Source organism: Muntiacus reevesi, chromosome 8, assembly GCF_963930625.1.
Source record: "Muntiacus reevesi chromosome 8, mMunRee1.1, whole genome shotgun sequence".
Classification (NCBI taxonomy): Eukaryota; Metazoa; Chordata; class Mammalia; order Artiodactyla; family Cervidae; genus Muntiacus; species Muntiacus reevesi.
Window position 1 is genome coordinate 49,637,452 of NC_089256.1, and position 20,044 is coordinate 49,657,495.

General features: G+C 37.7%; 1 protein-coding gene and 1 pseudogene across 1 annotated transcript; both read left to right on the top strand.

Annotated features, from left to right (window-relative positions):
* The first annotated feature begins 124 nt into the window (after nucleotides 1-124).
* On the top strand, nucleotides 125-14,878 carry FBXO45 (F-box protein 45). The gene is made up of 3 exons (XM_065943063.1): nucleotides 125-609; nucleotides 5,773-6,129; nucleotides 10,619-14,878. The coding sequence occupies exons 1-3, from the start codon at nucleotides 307-309 to the stop codon at nucleotides 10,802-10,804; spliced, it is 846 nt and encodes a 281-aa protein (XP_065799135.1). The 5' UTR covers nucleotides 125-306; the 3' UTR covers nucleotides 10,805-14,878.
* Nucleotides 14,879-18,139: 3,261 nt separating this feature from the next.
* On the top strand, nucleotides 18,140-18,549 carry LOC136173381 (small ribosomal subunit protein eS24 pseudogene; annotated as a pseudogene).
* Nucleotides 18,550-20,044: the final 1,495 nt, after the last annotated feature.

Consider the following 20,044-nt stretch of genomic DNA (forward strand, 5'->3'; position numbering starts at 1 on the left):
GCCCTCAACCCGCATGGCGGAGCCACGGGCGCGCCGCGGGGAGGCCGTACGAGTCGGGCGGTTCCGGCGACCGCGCTGAGCCGCGGGGGAGGGGCGGGGGACGCCCGTGCAGTCTGCCCTCAGTGAGGCGGGGCGCGCGGCGGACGCCCCCGGGCAGGGGCGGGAGTGGTTTGGAGGGCCGGGCGGTTAGCTGTGAAAGGGGCGGTGAGCGAGCTGCTCCGGTCTCAAGACGAGGCTTGGCCTCTGGAGCAGAGACGGGGGGAAGCGGCGGCGGCGGCGGCGGCCCTCGGGCCGGCTGGTGAGGCGATGGCGGCGCCGGCCCCGGGGGCTGGGGCAGCCTCGGGCGGCGCTGGCTGCAGCGGCGGCGGTGCGGGCGCCGGCTCGGGCTCTGGGGCCGGGGGCCGGTTGCCTAGCCGGGTGCTGGAGTTGGTGTTCTCCTACCTGGAGCTGTCCGAGCTGCGGAGCTGCGCCCTGGTGTGCAAGCACTGGTACCGCTGCCTGCACGGCGATGAGAACAGCGAGGTGTGGCGGAGCCTGTGCGCCCGCAGCCTGGCAGAGGAGGCTCTGCGCACGGACATCCTCTGCAACCTGCCCAGCTACAAGGCCAAGGTGAGGGAGCCCCGCGCCACGCCGCTGCCCCCTGTCCCGCTTCTCCGCGCAGCTCTCAGCGTTTCTCGGCTAAGCTTCTGAGTCAGAAGTTCCTTTCCACCGCTCCAGTCAGTACCCTTCCTCGCATCCCCCGCCATAAAGATCTCTCTGGACCCACCCCACTTCCGTGATGCACTTTTTAAAGGATCAGATGGTTTTCCATCCTTGGTTTCCCTCAATCATTCTACTTTCCACCGTCTATCCCCTTAAAAACAGGCCATTGTTGTAGCTTTCAATACTCTAATCCTATTTTTCTCTGTGTCCTTTATTAGATCATCTCGGCTGCCTTATTTACTTAGTTTCTAAGATTTTTGATTTCACCTCACGTTTTCCAAGCTCTGATTTATAACTATGTTTTATTTTTGCCCAAGTACCTTGAATTCCCTCCCCTATGTTACAGGCTTATAAATAAGTGTGGTCCAAGGCATCCTGCTAACTTTAAAGATTAGGCTTTGAATAGAACATCGTACCATTGGCGCCACTTAACAGTCATAATATTGCCATGTCTCACTATTACTGGCTATTGCCTTGCCAACTTTTTCATAGTTCCACCTTGCTGGTGTATCTCTTATGTTCTGTTTGTCATCCAACATGGTGTTTCCATTTTTGGTGCCTTTTAACCCCCGCTGCCAGACTCTTGTGCTTAGTCTTGCCTTCATATACAAATAAAAATGTCAAGTAGCAGATCTTGGTAGGACTGAGAGCATTCCTCAAGCAATATAAACAAATGGCTGTAAACTTGAGTTCAGTTTGGATGGATACAGCTATTTAGGATTGCAGTCACTAAGAGTATACATGAGAGAGGATAAAGTCTGATCTAGAATATGGTAAACATAAAAATACATTAACAGCTAAAAAAGGAAAAGCATATCTTTTTAATGCTAGACTGCCAGTGGGGCCAGAGTAAGGAGAAAATTTTTTTTCCATGTGAAATAAATGTAAAATGTATTCTTCTGTAATAAAATAGGCTTCAGTTTAATAAGATTAGGATAAGGATTACTACTTTTAAATATGTCAAATTGTTTATCTATTAAGTGAAATAACATGTTGAGTCGCAAGGACAGTTAGTAGATGCTCAATGGATAATAATTGTAATTCATATAGTAGAGGGCAGAAGATTGCAATTTTGTCTCACTGTGCCTAATAAACATATAGGTTTCATGACTCTTATTTTTTGTTTTTCCATAAAGTTTATTATTTTTACTTATTTTAAATTAAGACATTTTTGTAGTTGGCCTGTAATAGACATGTTCACATGATTCAAGATTCATGTAATAATATGTAATAAATAATGTATTCATGTGACTCAGTGTTCAAAAGAAGCAAAATGTCTTCCTTTAGTCCTTATACCCCCACCATCCAGATTGGAGGCAGCCTATGTTACCTGTTTTTCTTTATCTTTGCAGAGGGTTATAAATTTTAATACTTTGTATGCCTTTGTACTCCTTGCACTGTAGGTGTTATAGACTTGTGCATGCAGATGTTGCAGAACTTTTCTTGATTATCTTGAAGATAAAAGATTAATTCAAAAGGGATATACATAGCCTAGTAGGAAAGTTCTCAGTCTAGGAGAAGAGGGGAAAAAAATGTATAGAAATAACTAGTGGTTATTAGTTAGAAACTAGACATTTAGTGAAAGAGATTCACAAGTTGAGTGAACAGTTTTAGAAGGATTGAGATTGTATTTGAGCTGAATTTTAAAGATGGGAAGAATATGAACATTTTACTAAGAGGAAATACCCTGAACAAAAAGCAAGATAGTGGAAAGCAGAGGATTTGGATAGTATATATTTTTATTAAAAAAAATATGCATGTTAGGTACTATGCTCAGTTTTGCAGATGCAATGCTGAATAAAAACACAAACACTTATGAATGCTTTCCCATATAGCACTAATCTAGTGGGGGGAAGTGGGTATTGATCAAATAGTCACACAGTTGTAAAATTGCATTTGTGATGAGTCCTATGAAGGTTAGATCCATGGTGCTCTGAATGTCAGTAGTGGAGAATTTGACCTAAGTAGCGAGGTCAGGAAAGGCTTTGTATGAGAAAATAATGCTGAGGACCCCCCCCCCCCCCCCCCCCCCGCCACCACCACCAGAAAAAAGGATAAATAGGCCAGAGAGAGAGAGAGAAGAGCCTTCCAGGAGGGAACCTGGTGAGTATGAGTGACAGAAAATAATCAATGTGACTGGACCACAGAGAGCAAAATTGAGGCAAGTTTGATAAAGATGGAAGAGGTGGACTGGAGCCAAACAAAAGGAAGCCATTTTAAATTGTAAGCAAAGGAGAGTTAGGAGTTTGGGGGTTGGTGATATGATAGTTTTCCATTTTTAAGAGGTTATTATGACTTAAGAATGAACAACCAGTTGGAGGGGAACCTTGGAAATATGTATAGTCGTAAGTATGTAAAACAAGAGATGGTGAGAAATTTAGGCAATGAAAGCTACAGGACTTGGGGGTAGATTTGAAATCAGGATGAGGAAGAGGGAGGTGCTCAGGATGACCTCTAGGTATCTGGCTTACATAATATAGGGATTACCTGGGCTAGATTTTGGAGGAATAACAATGACTTCAGTTTTGGTAGCACAGAATTTACAGTGTTAAGACATCAAGAGTTTTCAGATAGGCATCTGTTACGGTTTGTAGCTTAGAGGGAAGGCTAAAGATATAAAATAGATTGAACTGTAGTTGGGAGATATGGCTGTAAAGGTAAACAGAAACTAGAGATATCATGGAGGTCTTTGACATACAGGCTTCAGTCTGTAGTTTAGGCTTTGTTTTACAGCTGAAAACCACAGAAATTTGAGCAAAGGAATGATAAAGTAAGAACTGTGCTTTAGAAAAACTAGTAGTCCATAAGATGAATTCAAGAAGGCAGGGGTTGGTTTCTATGCCAGAGGTATTCAAGACCAGAATAAGTGTATGGAGCAGAGAAGAGGATAACTGGGAGAGAAATTGCAAGAAAACAAGTCCACATAGATGGACAACTGACTGGGTGAGTTGGGATGAAGAAAAAGGAAGAGTCAAATATGATTGCCAGGGAGTGAGGGTAACTGAGAAAAGGATAAGAACAGGCTTGGGCCAGTGTAAAACTGGAAAGCATTTGGAGTTGTCAGTCTAATTAGGATTTGACTTCTTTTTAGAAGTTCGTATTTTACATATTACCAAGTAACATTAGTTATTCCAATCATACTTGACATCTAATTGTAATTCTCTAAATTTCAAACTTACATCCTAAACTAGAGATCTGAAAGCTGTTTGCTATAATGCAAAATCCGTATTGTGTATGAGACTGCATAGCAAGAGCTATAGACTGTTTTTATTTGTGTATTTTCCATTTTATCTGATTTTTCACATTATCTCTAAAAGATAAGGACACTTAATCCCAATACCATTATTACATCTGTAGTATAAATAAATAACCCCTTAATATACAAAGTGTGGCATTCAAATTTCCAGTTTTTTCATAAAAATGTCAAATGTTGTATCTTTAATTTTCAGTTTATATAAGCAAGATCTATCTATATAAGGTTCTCATGACAGTTGATATGTCTCTTAAGGCTAATTTTGTCTGCAGATACACCTTCCATCTCTCCCACCTCTCACCCCTGCACTTTATTTCTTGAAGAAACCCAGGTGTTTACCCTGTAGAGAGTAATCCTCAGTCTGGATTTTGCTGATTTCATTCGTATGGTTTTGCTTAACATGTTCTCTGTCCTCTGTATTTCCTGTAAAAGTTTGATAAATTTAGGTTAGGTTAGATTTTTTTTAAGATACTTTTAGCTAGAATCAAATGGTTGGGATGTGTATAGCACTTTCAGGTTGTTATAATAAGAATAGATACAGAAAAAAATTAGGTATACTTCAGGTTTACATACCCCTTATGAAAACATGGGACACCTGAACCAAAGAGGTTTTTTGTTTTTGTTTTAATCTGTGATCTGATGGTGTACAACAATTAAACAGTGAAGCACTCACTAATGATAAAGCGGAGGGCACACTGGATGAGGGGACTGGACGCTTGACTTATTGAGGCTCTTATGCTAACTACATGTTGACTTTTACGCCTGTGTCCTAATTCCTGAGTTTAACTAGGTAAAGGTCTTAAGGTCTTAAGGTCTTTGCTATGCTGAAATTCTTTGATTCTGGAATTGATTTCTCAGGTTAACTAAAGCAATAGGTCCTAGCCTTCAACTGCTTCTGCACAGTTTGAGTAAAGAAGGGATTTTCTGAAAAACATACAGACCAAAAAGCTATAAGTTATTAAAACATGAGAAATGGTATAGTAATAACAATTTTCTTACTGTCTTTATTTTGGAAGTTTAAAAGACTAGTGATTACTGAAAGTCAACTAACCTGTTAATGGTAGCTGCTGTTAATGACTATCTGTTTATAAATTTTAGTGGTTGAATTTAGATGCTATCTAGGGGATTATTTGATTTGGTAAAATAAGAGTGGTGATGTCTTAGTGTATGAGTAATACCTAGCAAGGATGCCAGAGGATCTAAAATAGTTTGTGGTTATTAAAATTTTTCATAGCTAATGTGACTAAGTTCCCTGTTTTACTTAAAATACCGTTCTTTTTGATGACAGCATTGCCTACATGAAAACTGTGCATATTTGAACTTTTTAATGTAAAAATATGAAATGTAAACCAGAGTAGAGGAAACAACCTCCCTATACCCATCACCAAGCTTTACCGGTGGTTAACTCATGGGCAGTCTAGTTTCATGTTTACCCTGTCCAATCTCCCACTCCACTCTTGGATATTTCAAAGCAATTCTCAAATATCATTATGTCACCCAAAAACATCTCCATATTCTCTCTGAAATATAAGGATTTCTGTGTATATCTTTTGATGTCTTAAGAAGTCTACTTGGAGAAATTATACAGCGATTTAGAATTTTGGTCAATAATGAAACAGTTGGCAGTTTTATCTTTAATGTTGTGTAATTTATTATATTAGTGTCTCATCCCAAAAATGAGCCATTTTTGAGAAATACTTATTGTATTACTTAAAATATATAATTTTATTGTTTAAAAACATGTACCCTAAAGTTCGGGTACTTTTTAATGTTTAAGAAAAATAAAATTCTCTTTCTCTGGTCTTTCATCTTTTCAGATACGTGCTTTCCAACATGCTTTCAGCACTAATGACTGCTCCAGGAATGTCTACATTAAGAAGAATGGCTTTACTTTACATCGAAACCCCATCGCTCAGAGCACTGATGGTGCAAGGACCAAGATTGGTTTCAGTGAGGGCCGCCACGCATGGGAAGTATGGTGGGAGGGCCCCCTGGGCACTGTGGCAGTGATTGGAATTGCTACAAAACGAGCCCCCATGCAGTGCCAAGGTTACGTGGCGTTGCTGGGCAGTGATGACCAGAGCTGGGGCTGGAATCTAGTGGACAATAATCTACTACATAATGGAGAAGTCAATGGCAGTTTTCCACAGTGCAACAATGCACCAAAATATCAGGTGAGAAACCGAGTATTTTCTGAAAAGTGAGCCTTTGTTAAATCATGCCTTAATTTGTTTTAAATTTACAAAGTTTTATATAGCAGCATTATTTGTCTTTTTGGTAATTTTTAAATAAATAGTGTAACTGGCCTTTTTTGGCTACTGTGATTATCTTTTAGTATCTTAATATTTTTTTCCTTATACATATTCAGTCTGAGCAATCTGTCTTTACTTTAAATCGGGTTGGCACACTTTTCCTGTACAGGGTCAGATAGTAAATGTTTAGACTTTGTGGTCCATACTGTCTCTCATAACTGTTCAACTCTGTTGTTTATTATTCCAGTAAAAACTTATTTATACACTGCAAGCCAGATTTGGCCCAGGAGCCATAGTTTGCCAGCTTGTACTCTAGATTATAATCTTCTTACAACATGGCACATCTAAATTACTTTTTCTAGATACCTCACCCCCACAAATGCACCTTTGTGCGAGTATATACATACTTTTTCTCTGCTACTTACCTGTGGATTGTATTCAAAGCCTCTGGAGGTGTCAATGATTTCTATAAAGATAGGCAAGTTCAGGCAAACTACTACATTTTAATTTAAATTTTTGTTTTTTGGCCCCACCACATGGCATGTAGGATGTTAGTTCCCCGACCAGGGATCAAACCTCTGCTCCCTGCAGTGGAAGCACAGAAGCTTAACCACTGGATCAAACTACTGCATTTTAAAATTCTTTTCATCTTAACCTTCAGCCATATTCATTTTATTCTAGGGTCAAAATTATAGTTCCTATTTGTAAAAGCTATATGATCACCATAGATTCAGCAGAATCTAAAAAATAATAATCTGATAAATTGGAAATTTTAAAGAATTATAGATTGTGCATTTTAGAGGAACATGTGGTTTGAAAGCTCTAGCCTTAGTATTGACCTCAAGTCAAGCATAATAAAGTAGAAGAACTAAAAATATATCCCATTTCCTGAGGTATAAAAGTATGGAAGGTTTTCTTTCATAGAATCCTTTCCTTACTGTTCTTTCAAGCTATGCAGATACACTAAGGAGAAAGTGTCTGGACTTAATAATCATTGAAGATAAAGTTCTGTCACTACCTGTGATTTTATAGTGAAAGTCCTTTATTTTTTGTTTTTCAAAGAACATACTCTATATGATTTCAGTCCTTTTAAATTTATTGAGAGATGTTTTATTCCTAGCATACGGTTTATCCTGATGAATATCCATGTGTACTTGAATATCTTCTGTTGCTGGATGGAATAATCTATTAAAGACAATTAGGTCAAATTGGTTAACAATATTTATGTCTTCTGCTTTCTCCTACCTGTTCTGTCATTTGCCAAGGAGTATTAAAATCTCCAACTATAATTGTTGATTTATCTATACTTTCAGTTTTGTGAGTTTTTGCTTTATGTGTTTTGAAATTGTTATTAGGTGCATATTTATAATTGTTATATCTACCTATGTGGCTGACTCTTTTATCATTTGAAATGACCCTTTTTTAGAAAAAATTTATTATTTATTTCTGGCTATGCTGGGTCTTCGTTGCTGCACAAACGTTTCTCTAGTTTCAGCGAGCAGGAGCTACTCTCTAGTTGAGGTGTGTGGGCTCCTCATTGCAGTGGCTTCTCTTGTGCAGCCTGGGCCCTAGGGTGCGTGGACTTAAGTAGTTAGGGCACATAGGCTCAGTAGTTGCCTCTCCTGGGCTCCAGAGTACAGGCTCAATAGTTGTGGTTCACAGACTTAGTTGCTCTGCAGCATGTGGGATCTTCCAGGATCAGGGATTGATTGAACCCATATCTCCTGCACTGGCAGGCAGATTCTTTACACTGAGCCACCAGAGAAACCCGAAATAACCTTCTTTGACTCTAGTAATATTCCTTGTGTTTATGTCTATTTTGTCTTAATGTCAGTACAGCCAGTCCAAGTTTCTCATGTTTACTATTGCCGAGTACCTCTTTCCCCTCATCCTTTTACATTTATTCTGTCTTTGTAAGCAGTCTGGGGGACTCATTTTAAATATAATTATATCTTTCTTTTTATCTAACCCAATCTTTTGATTTGAGTAGTTAGTCCATTTATATTTAATGTAATTGTTGGACTGCTTGATATTCTCCTTGTCTCTGTGCCTCTGGAGCTATGTCCCCTTTTCTCTCTGTTTTTTGGATTTGTTAGTTTCTGTTGTTCTATCTTTAAGTTCATAGTTTTTTTCCTTCTTGTCATTTAAGCTCCATGGTCATTGCAACACTGTTGAGTCAGGCTGTGAATTTTGGTTATTGTGCCCCTGTGCTCTAAAACTTCCATTTGGTTCATTTTATAGTTTCCATTTCTCACTGAGATCTCTGTCTATTTATTTATTAGTACTGTGTTTTTCTTTAGTTTTTTGTATATATTTTATAATAACTACTTTGAAATCTTTTCCAAATCCAGCATCTAGGGCCCACTTAGAGTCTGTTTCTACTGACTTCTGTTTTCTCCACGTGTATAAGTTGTACTTTCCTGCTTCTTTTCATAGCCATTCATTTTTTTAACTGAAAACTGGACCTGGTAGACAATACAATAACTCTGGAATGTTTTGTTCCTTTAGAAACTGCTTTGTTCTGAAAACTGTAGGTTTTCTTGTTCTAGTAGGCAGTTAACTTGCCTGGACTGAAACTGTATATAGCAGTTAATGTCTTTGTTCGGTTTTTTTGGCTTCTAGCTGCTGCTTTTTCTGCCTGGTTCCCTGAGGGTTTTCCCCGTGTTTGTGTAATGCAGTCCTCACACAAGGATTTGGGCAGAGTTTATTTTGGGGCTCATCCTCTTTGTGATTTTGTTGCTTCTTGTGTTCCTCTAAGTTTCTAATGTGCTGCTATCTCTAAATTTTGTCCTCTGACACCTAAAACTTGGCCTTTCTACTCCTTGTGCTATGTGCATGCTATATGCTCAAAGATAAAGCAAACTTGAAAATTTCATGGGGAGTGGTTCTGTTTTCTTATTTTCATCTTCTGTAAAATAGGGATAATTCCTAGGAGTGATGTGAGAATTAAATGAGATAATATAAAATCACTCAACAAATACTCATCAGAATATTAGCTTTTTGTTTCTGACTTTTGTTGTTATCTGTGTTTTGTTCGTAAAATAGTGATGTTGGTAATTTGGAAGTTCTTAGGTCCATAAAATGGGATTAATCTGTGAGTTGGGCAGAGAGAGAAAAAAAGATATTTGTAGTTGTTTGTGATAGGAAATACAATGAAGGAAGGTAATGATAGCAGTTGGGGGATATCATAACCGGAAAATGTTCAATTATGATTTTCGATTGAAAAGTGTTAGGACTCTCTGCCTCCAGGTATATAGATGGAACAACCTCTAACATATGCATGTTATAAGGATATAGCATGCTACCTTTTTGCTTACTTTTCCATATGTGAAAAGAACTGGATAATTGTGCTTCTGTTTAGTTTAACAATCAGTGCTGCTTTTATTTCCTTTTTTAACAAACAGGTATTTCAGATTAGTGGACCACAAAGTGATTGTTTAATAAGTGTATTTTGTGTCTTTAGAACCTATAGCCAGATTTGACAATTCATAATTATATAATTTCCATATTGTATGTAGAACTGCTTTCTATAATTTTATGGCTAAGTGTCTTATTATAGTGTTTCTTTTATTTTGGTGAAATATACACAACAGTCTTTATTATAACTATTTGTAAGTGTATAATTTATTGGCATTAAATACATTCACAGTGTTGTGCAACCATCCCCACTATGTATACCCAACATATACCCAAAACTTTTTCATCATCCCCAGCATAAACTCTGTGCCCACTGAACAATAACTCCACATTTCTTCCTCCCCCAGCCTCTGGTAACCCCTATTCAATTTTCTGTCTATGTGAGTTTGAATATTCCAGGTGCTTGGTATAAGTGGAATAGTATAATACTTGTATTTTTGTGTCTAGCTTATTTCTCTTAGCATAATGTTTTCAAAGTCCACTCATGTTGTAGCACATACTAAAATTTCTTTTTAAGGTTGGAAAACATTCCATTGTATGCATTTACTGTAGTAATTTGAGAAAATTTATTTATTTATTTATTTATTTTTTGAGAAAATTTAGAGTGCCTTTTTTTGGTAAAATGTGCCAAGTTATAGGTTTTAGAGGTAACCTTCTTTAAAAAGCCCTTAAAAAGAATAAATAAAATCTTGGGAGTGTTCAGAAAGAATATTAAAATTTTCAGTATTAAATATTGATCCCACACAAGTCTTAAGTTTAAAAAAAGACCATCAAAAAAAATAAAATAAAATAAAAATAAAAAAAGACCATCAAAACATTTGTGATGCAATTGATGTGTGTTCATTTTCTTGATGTTTCTCCCTGACCGAATAACTTTGTTGGTTTTTCTAGATAACTTTTGAGATGCGTATTCTTAATAATATTTTCAACTTGATTTCCTCTAATTATGCCTTTGATGGGTTTCTTCTAACCTTCTTTTGATGTCTGTTTGCAGATAGGAGAAAGAATTCGAGTCATCTTGGACATGGAAGATAAGACTCTAGCTTTTGAACGTGGATATGAATTCCTGGGGGTTGCCTTTAGAGGACTTCCAAAGGTCTGCTTATATCCAGCAGTTTCTGCTGTATATGGCAACACGGAAGTGACTTTGGTTTACCTTGGAAAACCTTTGGATGGATGACAGTGGCTTTCTTGGGATGAAAGACAGAGTGGAGGAAATATCTGCTTGTGGGAAGTAGAATCATGAAGTGACAGTGTCATACATGCATGCCCAAGAAACATCCTGAAAAACACATGATATTGTTAACTGGAGAAGCAACTCTACAGCAGAGATGATCTTAGTGTTTCCTCTTTCTACTGGGCCAGAAAAATCCTCAGGGTTGCAGTTGGTTGAGTGGGCAGTTGACATATGCATGTTTCAACAGATTTTGTCTCTAAGTTAGCAGTGTGTTATTTCCAACTTTTAAGGTGAGATCATAGAGATGGTGTCAAAGGGATAAGATAAGGAACTAGCAAGAGTTTTTAAGTAGTGTGTTTGTGAAGAAAGATTGATCCTGTTTTACAACTGCCTGTTTTTTCTCCAGACCCTTTTTTCCAACCAGCTTGACTATTGGAAAAGTATGAAACTGGTTGGGTTTTATTTAATATTTTTAATATATTGAGAAGCATGGTCTGCCTGGACTGCACTTCTCTAACAGTGAGATATAAAATTGTGCAGCTATTTTAAAAGTTGTATATACAGTATGTGTGTAAAAAAAAAAACTGTTAAAAAAAACAGGGCAAAGGAGTTGCTTTGTTCTAGTTCAGTTTCTTAAAAACCACTACATGGTACAAAATTAGAACAACATTAGGGACAGTCTGGTAACTACAAAGAAGAGGATTTTAAGAGATGTGTTGTATTGGCTCGTTTTGTATTATATTTGGCTTACAGTTTCCATAGCTGTTACAGTCTGATTTATTTTTTTAACCATCAAAATTATTGTAAATGTCCCTCATCTCCAGGCTAAGATTGAGGGAATGCAAATCTATTTCTAATCATACATATATCATTAATAATAATAATGTGCATCTGGTTTTATTTTTCTGACCTTCTGAGGAAGTGAGGAAGTGTCTTGTAAGAATAAAGAACATTGCCATTTGTTCTTATAGGCCTCAAATATGAAAGTTGTTAGTCACAGACCTTAAGAAAATAATTGATCAATGACCGTTTTATTTTGTAACTTTATAATGCTGTAGATATTATAATCTTTTTAAGTTCATATTGTTTACATCATGCAACAGTCTAAGCCTCAAACTTGTCATTGGGGTTGTCAAGAAAATGTTTACTCAGCCACCTGAAACAGTGCCAGCCTGAACCCAGCTTAAGAATTTTCTTAATCTCATTATAGATAATTGCCCCCATGGGACTTGAAATAAAACATCTTATGCTGGAAACTTCAGGTTGGCAATATTTTGACGGTTTCATTGTAGTAGAAGAGTTTAACATTAATTCCTATTCAGAATTTTTGACTAATAAATCTGATTTCACTAATACTTTTTCAAATTAATAATTCAACATACATGAACTGAAATTTTCTTTTGTTAGAAAAGAAACAGAAACAAATATCTTTCTGTATGAAAGTATAAATTGTATGGTTTCAGATACATCTTTGTGATAAGAATTGACTAAGGCAAGTGGAATCTTTGTACGTTTTAGGTTTTGCTGTATGCATATTTTGTTTTGCATCTAATAAAATTAGGGACAGCAAGCAGTTGGCTGGGGTTCTTGGGTTGCTCCTTGAGAGTTAATATTATCAGTACTCTCATGAAGCAAGGGATTTCAGTCATGAGCAAAGATTTCATTTTTGCCACCTGAAAGGTGTACACAAGTATTTATTGTATATTTGGTATGTTGCTTAAAGGTGAAATCTGTAAAAGATCCTTTTTGATACCCATATCAAGGAAGAAACTTCCTAGAAACCATATTTAATACTAGAGTGAAATTATATGTTAAATGTATTAGAGAATATAGCTGCTACAGAAATGCATTTTTTTTCTTGGTGTGGAACAACTCATTTTTGCAAAGTTTAAAATTTAACTAAAGAAGAGATCTGATTCAGGAAAAAAATATTGAGCTAATTAGAAAACTAGATTGGGATATGATCAATTCCAAGAGCTTTTGCTCAGAGTTTTTTTTTATATCTTATGTTTTGTCTTATTAGTAAACATTAATTTGTAACAAAGTTTTGAAGGTGCTGAATGGAAAACAGAAACACATGGTTATTGCATATTGAACCTAGAATCAAATAATTGCCTAAATATTTAACAAAAAGCCATTCTTAGAGATTTAAATTCTTTAATATCTGATTTGCAAATTTTATAAAATGGAGGTTCTTATTTAGCATGAGCATCAGGGGAGTAAGGAGCTTTTGTTTATAACCGGGTAAATTGTTACGGATACCAATAGTAGCTGTATAGAATACTAAGATAAACTGTTACAGTGTTTGATGAAATGGAGTCTCTTTTTCACTGCTACTGAGAGAGCACTTAAGTAGAAGACAGTTGCGTCTGAATATTAAATACAAATAATCTAAACCAGTGGTTCTCAACCTTAGCTATACTTTGGAGTCATATGCATTTTGAAAAATATTGATACTTGGGTCCCATACCCTAAGATTCTGTTGTTGGTCTGGGGTGTGACATGACCATAAGGATTTTAAAAAACTTCTTAGATGATTTCAGTATGTTGCCAAGGCTGAGAACCACTGATCAAAATTCACCTTAAGTTATCTCATCTGCAAAAAAAATCCTTGCTCCCTCCCTTCACTACCTCACAAGGATATTGAGGGTAAAGAAGAAAATAATGGGAAAGTGCTTGTGCTGTGGATAAAAAGTGCTATTGAAAGGCAAAGTTGTATTTGTTGTATTTCAACTGAAACTGTGATCGGGAAGAAATATGTAATTGGATCTGCTCTGTTGACTTGGGAAACCAGGAGCACTTTCTTTGGTTCTTAACTTTAGTGAAGCATGCGGATGGGTAAGAAAACATTACTCTTATTCATACTATGGTCTTCTGTCATACTTGAGATAGACTGGTTTAATTATCTGGTTTCACACAGGAAAGAAGAAATATTAAGGTTTAAAGTCTGTAATGGTCAATGGCTCACAATTCATTAAAACTTTTCATACAAAGAGTTCTGTGGTTAATATATATCATTTCTTAGTTGCCATTATTTTTTCATTGTCTGACCTTTGAATGTTAAACCATTGATTTCATCTCCTTCATTCTTATTCCTGTAATTTTGGATATAGATTTGATAAGGCATGTAAAACAAGTAGGTATTGCTCAGTTGAGTACTTAAAAATTGTGGTTCTGTGATTAGGCATCTTCTGCCTTTTAGATATGATTTGATCAGAGAAAGAGAGTTTTGAAAATAATGGAGCCCTAACCCACATAGTAGGTATTATAATTAACTTTTTATTTATGTCCCCAAACTGCTGTTTATATAGACTGTAATATTTATATTTTTGATCGCTTCAAAAAATGAACAGTTTGATATGATAGAAACTTGAGTTTTAAAGATCAGTATTGAGATTACTTTCTAGAAATTAAGACCACCACAGTCAGAACCACTATAAAGCCTTCTGAGAAGGAACAGTCCATACCCAACCCAAATGTTATTCTAGTAAAGCATTCCTCAGTTTCTCTAGCTGAATGTAATCTCTTCTTCCTTGAAATTTCCTAGTCTTTGTATTTGTCTATACATAACTCATGCTGTATTACTTTATAACTTGTATAAATTTATTTATATTTATTATTTGTTGATATCTTATCTTACCTAAACACATTAAGAAAGAATCTCTGATGGACTCACATGTCATCAAACCCAGTAGGCAGGGAATTGCATATTGCATATTTGCTATAGGAAGAAAATACCTTCTCTGAATTTATAGGCTTTGCATATTGCATATTTGCTATAGGAAGAAAACACCTTCTCTGAATTTATAGGCTATAATAACAAAAGATAGATGAGAAAAATTTTTGTATCCTGTCCAAATTTTTGTATTCTGTCCAAATCTGAGGCTTTGAAGGAAAAAATAGTGACTGAATGCATTTTAGCCATTCCCCTTTATTCTTGAATATTGGTAAACTCTGCTATTTAGTTCTTGGTGTAGATTTCTTATTTGTTTAGAATTAAAATTAGAATTCTGTATATTAATTTTTTGAAATTCTTCTTTGCTTTAGTTTCTTAATAAAAGTTTAAACAAACATTAACTATTTGTGATTGCTTACATTTAAAACAAGGAATTTTTTTTATACTTTGGTCAGAAAGAAAAGCAGGATACCTTCATAGCCAAATCTGTTGATGGAATTTACCTATAAACTCCATGGTTTTTAACAATGGAATCCGCATTTCCCACGTTTGAAATGGAACATAGACAGTAGGGAATAGTAATTCACTAGGACCCAGTTTTGCTGTCACCTCCACCCCCAGCTAACAGTTGTTTGATAATGCAGTTCTCCAAGAGTTATAAGAAGTACAAGAAGCAGGAATGGCTGAACAAATGGCTCCTGTGATCCAAAAGCTTACAAGAATCAGTTGATCGTGTTGCTAAAAGTTGCCTGATGTATTATTAATAACATGTTACAATTAAAGAGTTTTAATTTTCTAAAGGAAAATTCAGTAGGTGCAGAACTTCTGTGTTTATCCTTTTGTTTAGTGGGAAGAGATACCAGGAACAGCTTAACCAGTCTGTTGTCTTAATTTCTTTTATGAATCTTCCCCCAAGCCATTTGTTTTTTATTTAATGTATTCATTAAAAAATTGTTGAGAGCAACAATTGTTCTATGCTTTTCAGAATATGGTTTGTTAAAAGAATTAGCCCCTCAAGATTTAAGATTGTCATCATTCAGCTTGTGTGTATAGGATTTCACGATGAATGAGTGACTCAAGAAGCAAGAATCATTTAGGGAGTTTTTCTTAGGTCACTCTGTTGACAGTCCTTAATTTCTGTTTTTTTTAAAAAGAAGAAAACATAAGAGAAAGATAGGGAAATCAAGTCCTGTGTATTCTGTGGTAGACACCTAGGAAGCTGTATTGTCTTTCTGCTCCTCCTTTTCTTTATAAGTGAAACGGAGGATAAAATTGAGTAATGGGAATAGTTGTGAGGTCCTATCTCCCTTGAGAAAGGCTCCTGAAATAATTTTATTAAAATGCTAATATCCAATTAGATTAATTAGAAACATATTGTAATAGAAGTAGGCCAGATATCTTTAATGTAGCTAACGTTATTCATGTTTTCCAACCAATGTTCAAAAGGTCTGTTACTCATCTGTGCCCTTTGTTGCTTACCTTTACTTTTGAAAGAAAGGATACCTAGGGTTGGAATGAGGGAGGTCAATCACTCCTCTCCCCCTTTGGCAGTCCAGCGAGTGATATATGTAGTTCACAACCAAATTGTCCAGAGCTCTACCAACCCCACTAGACTTCACAACAGAGTGGACAGAGTGAGGGGAGTGTATACCTGGAGTACACTAAAAGGACCAACTACGCTTTTAAGTAGTGACTCTACCTGAGGTGTTGGAGAAGACTCTTGAGAGTCCCTTGGACTGCGAGGAGATCCAACCAGTCCATCCTAAAGGAAATCAGTCCTGAGTGTTCATTGGAAGGATTGATGTTGAAGCTGCAGCTCCAATACTTTGGCCACCTGATGCAAAGAACTGTCTCATTTGAAAAGACCCTGATGCTGGGAAAGATTGAGGGCAGGAGGAAAAGGGGACAACAGAGGATGAGATGGTTGGATGGCATCACCGACTCAATGGACATGGGTTTGGGTGGATTCCAGGAGTTGGTGATGGACAGGGAGGCCTGGAGTGCTGCGGTTCATGGGGTCACAATGAATCGGACACAACTGAGCGACTGAACTGAACTGAACCACCAAGTAAAGGCTGGTACGGTTTTTTGGTTTTAACTCATGGCTTACATCTCTGTGTAACAATTGCTGGACTTCATATTTACAAGTACCTCTTTTAAAATGTTTTGAGGAGCTCGGTAATGCTTTATCATCTTGGTTTTAAGTCCAGGACGCTGAAATAATACAGGAGTCACGAGCTCTGAGTCCTGGCAGTCCTGCTTGCTGTGACATGATTCTGGAGCAGATTTCTTTTCTTTAGGGCTGTTTCCTTACATGCTTCAGTGATGAGGTTGACCTAGCTCAATGGTTCTCGCTTTGGGATGTTCACTAGAATCACCTGTTGTTTTGTCACTAAATCGTGTCCGACTCTTTTGCAACCTATTAACTGTAACCCACTAGGCTCTTCTGTCCATGAGATTTCCTAGGTATCTGGGAAGCTTTTAATTTTTTGAACAACTTTATTGAGATATAATTGACATACAGTAAGCTACACTTATTTCAAGTGCACACTTTGACAGAGGTATACACCCATCACCATCAAGATAATATATACCTGGGAAACTTCTAAATGATAAGATGCCCAAGTAAATGAGATGGATAAGGGATGCACTCAGGTATCAATATCACTAGATTTTTTTGTTATTGTTGCTCAGTCGTTCAGTCTTGTCTGACTCTTTGCGACCCACGGACTGCAGCACACTAGGCTTCCCTGTCCTTCACTATCTCCCAGAGCTTGCTCAAACTCATGTCCATTGAGTCAGTGATGCCATCCAACCATCTTATCCTCTGTCATCCCCCTGCTTTTTCTTTAGTTCCTAGGTAATTCTCCCCTGGCTAGAAATCACCACTCAGGACTGACTTTTTTCTTTTGTTTGTTTATTTTTGGTTGTGCTGGGTCTTTGTTGTTGCCTTTCTTTGTTGCTAGGTCTTTGTTGTCATTGGCTTTCTCTAGTTGCAGTGAGCAGGAGCTACCCTTCCTGGTGCAGAGACCTCTCATTGCGGTGGCTTCTACTGTTGTGGAGTACAGGCTCTAGGGTGCACAGGCTTTAGTAGTTGCACCTCACGGGCTCAGTAGATGTGTCTCATGGGCTCTAGATCATGCAGGTTCATAGTTGAGCACAGGCTTAGTTGCTTCATGACATGTGGAATTTTCGTAGACCAGGGATTGAACCCATGTCCTTTGCATTGTCAGGTGAATTCTTATCTGTACCACCAAGGAAGTCTGCAACCAACTTTTGAAGAAACTGAGAGCGGTGGCAAAAATCTCTTTTATGACTAGGAAAAAATATATAATTTATATGAGATATAGTTTTTATGTTTATATAATTTATGTAGTATGCATGTGTGCATGCTAAGTTATTTCAGTCATGTCCGACTTGTGATCCCGTGAGCTGTGTAGCCCACCAGGCTCCTCTGTCTATGGGATTATCAGGCAAGAATACTGGAGTGGGTTGCCATGCCCTCCAGGGGATCTTCCCAACCCAGGGATTGAACTCGTGTCTTCTGTATTGCAGGCAGATTCTTTACTACTGAGCCACTGGAGAAGCCCTTATGTTGTATGCATTTATAAAACTCTAGCCCCCTCTTTTCCTCCCTGGCTGCTTGAAGATCAGCCGCCATCATGAACGACACAGTAACTATCTGGACTAGGAAGTTCATGACCAACTGACTGCTTCAGCAGAAACAAATGGTCATTGATGTTCTTCACCCTGGAAAGGCAACAGTACCTAAAATAGAAATTCGGGAAAAACTGGCCAGAATGTACAAGACCACACCAGATGTCATCTTTGTATTTGGATTCAGAACCCATTTTGGTGGTGGCAAGACAACTGGCTTCGGCATGATTTTCGACTCCTTGGATTATGCGAAGAAGAATGAGCCCAAACATAGGCTTGCAAGACATGTCCTGTATGAGAAGAAAAAGACCTCAAGAAAACAGCGAAAAGAACGCAAGAACAGAATGAAAAAAGTCAGGGGGACTGCAAAGGCCAATGTTGGTGCTGGCAAAAAGAAGGAGTAAAGATTCTGCAGTGACTGTATCTGTGGTGCTTGTGCAGATTTTTCATGAAAGAATAAGACCTTTTCCAAAAAAAAATAAAAAATAAAAATAAAACTCTAGCCCTATACTGAGAACAAGTCAGTGGCAGACCCTGAGCTAGAGCTATGGCATCTAAAATATCTTCTGTTGATCCTTCTGTCATCTTTAGTGAATCAAATTTAGGCAGTCATTTAAAAGAGGTCAGCGTCCTTAGTAGGATTCTTTCAGGGACAGTGGATTTGGTATCATTCCTGAATCAGAGTGATCATGATATTTGAGTGTTAAACCAAACCTGAAAAGCTGCACCTGTGGTTTGTCACATGTTAGAGTCAAACTTTTTACCTCTGAAAAAAGGGATATATAATCACTGAAAATTGCTACAGGGAAGAAATGATAAAACCTGGTGCTATGGGCTGCATTGTGTCCCACCCCACCCCCCACATTCGTATGTCCAAATCCAGGTGCCTCAGAATGTGGCCTTATTTGGAAATAGGGTTATTGCATGTGTAATTGGTTAAGATTATACTGGAATAGGGTGGGCTTCTAAACCATTGTGATTGTTGCCTAAAAGGGTATTTTGGACACAGACATGCATAGAGGGAGAGTAGTGAAGAGAAAGGCAAAGATTAGGTGATTCAGCAGAAGTCACGAGATGTCAAAGATTGCCAGCAAAACTACCAGATGCTAGGAGAGAGGAGGCATGGAACAGATTCCTCCCTCCCAACTCTTAGAAGGAACCAGCTCCGCCCACACTTTGATCTTGGACTTCTGGCCTCCAGAACAGAGAGAAAATAAATTTCTAAGTCACCCAGTGTGGTATTTTGCTATGGCAGACCTAGGAAACTAATACACTTGGTAAGTTTTTGCTCTACCAATTTTCTTATTTCTCTTTGGGAGCAACTTTGATGCTGTATTCTCTTGTTCACTGGATCAAGGGAAAAGGCCAGGAACTATTTTCGAGGGTGTTATAGATTCGTTGGAAGGTCTTTTGTCAGGTTTCATTGGTAACTCAGTGTTTGTAAAGTACATAGCATAGGGGTTAAGGGCATGAATTCTGGAGTCAAGACTACCTGGACTCAACCCCAGTTCTACAGTTTACTAGCTCTGTAACTTTGGAGAAGACATTTGATTTCTCTATGCCCCCAGTTCTCTTCCCAGTAAAAAGAGGGTGCTAACTCCTATAAAGCAGTGGTCCCCAACCTTTTTGACACCAGGGACTAGTTTCGTGGAAGACAATTTTTCCATGGACCAGGAAGTGGGGAATGGTTTTGAGATGATTCAAGCACATTACGTTTATTGTATACTTTATTACTATTATTATTGAACCAGCTCCATCTCAGATCACCAGGCATTAGATCCCGGAGGTTGGGGACTCCTGCTTCAAAGGATGTTGTGAGGTTGAAATGAAAGACATATTGAGCTGCTTTAGAAGAGCACCAAGAACATATTATAGTAAGCATTCAGTACATTTCTCATTGTTATTGTTCT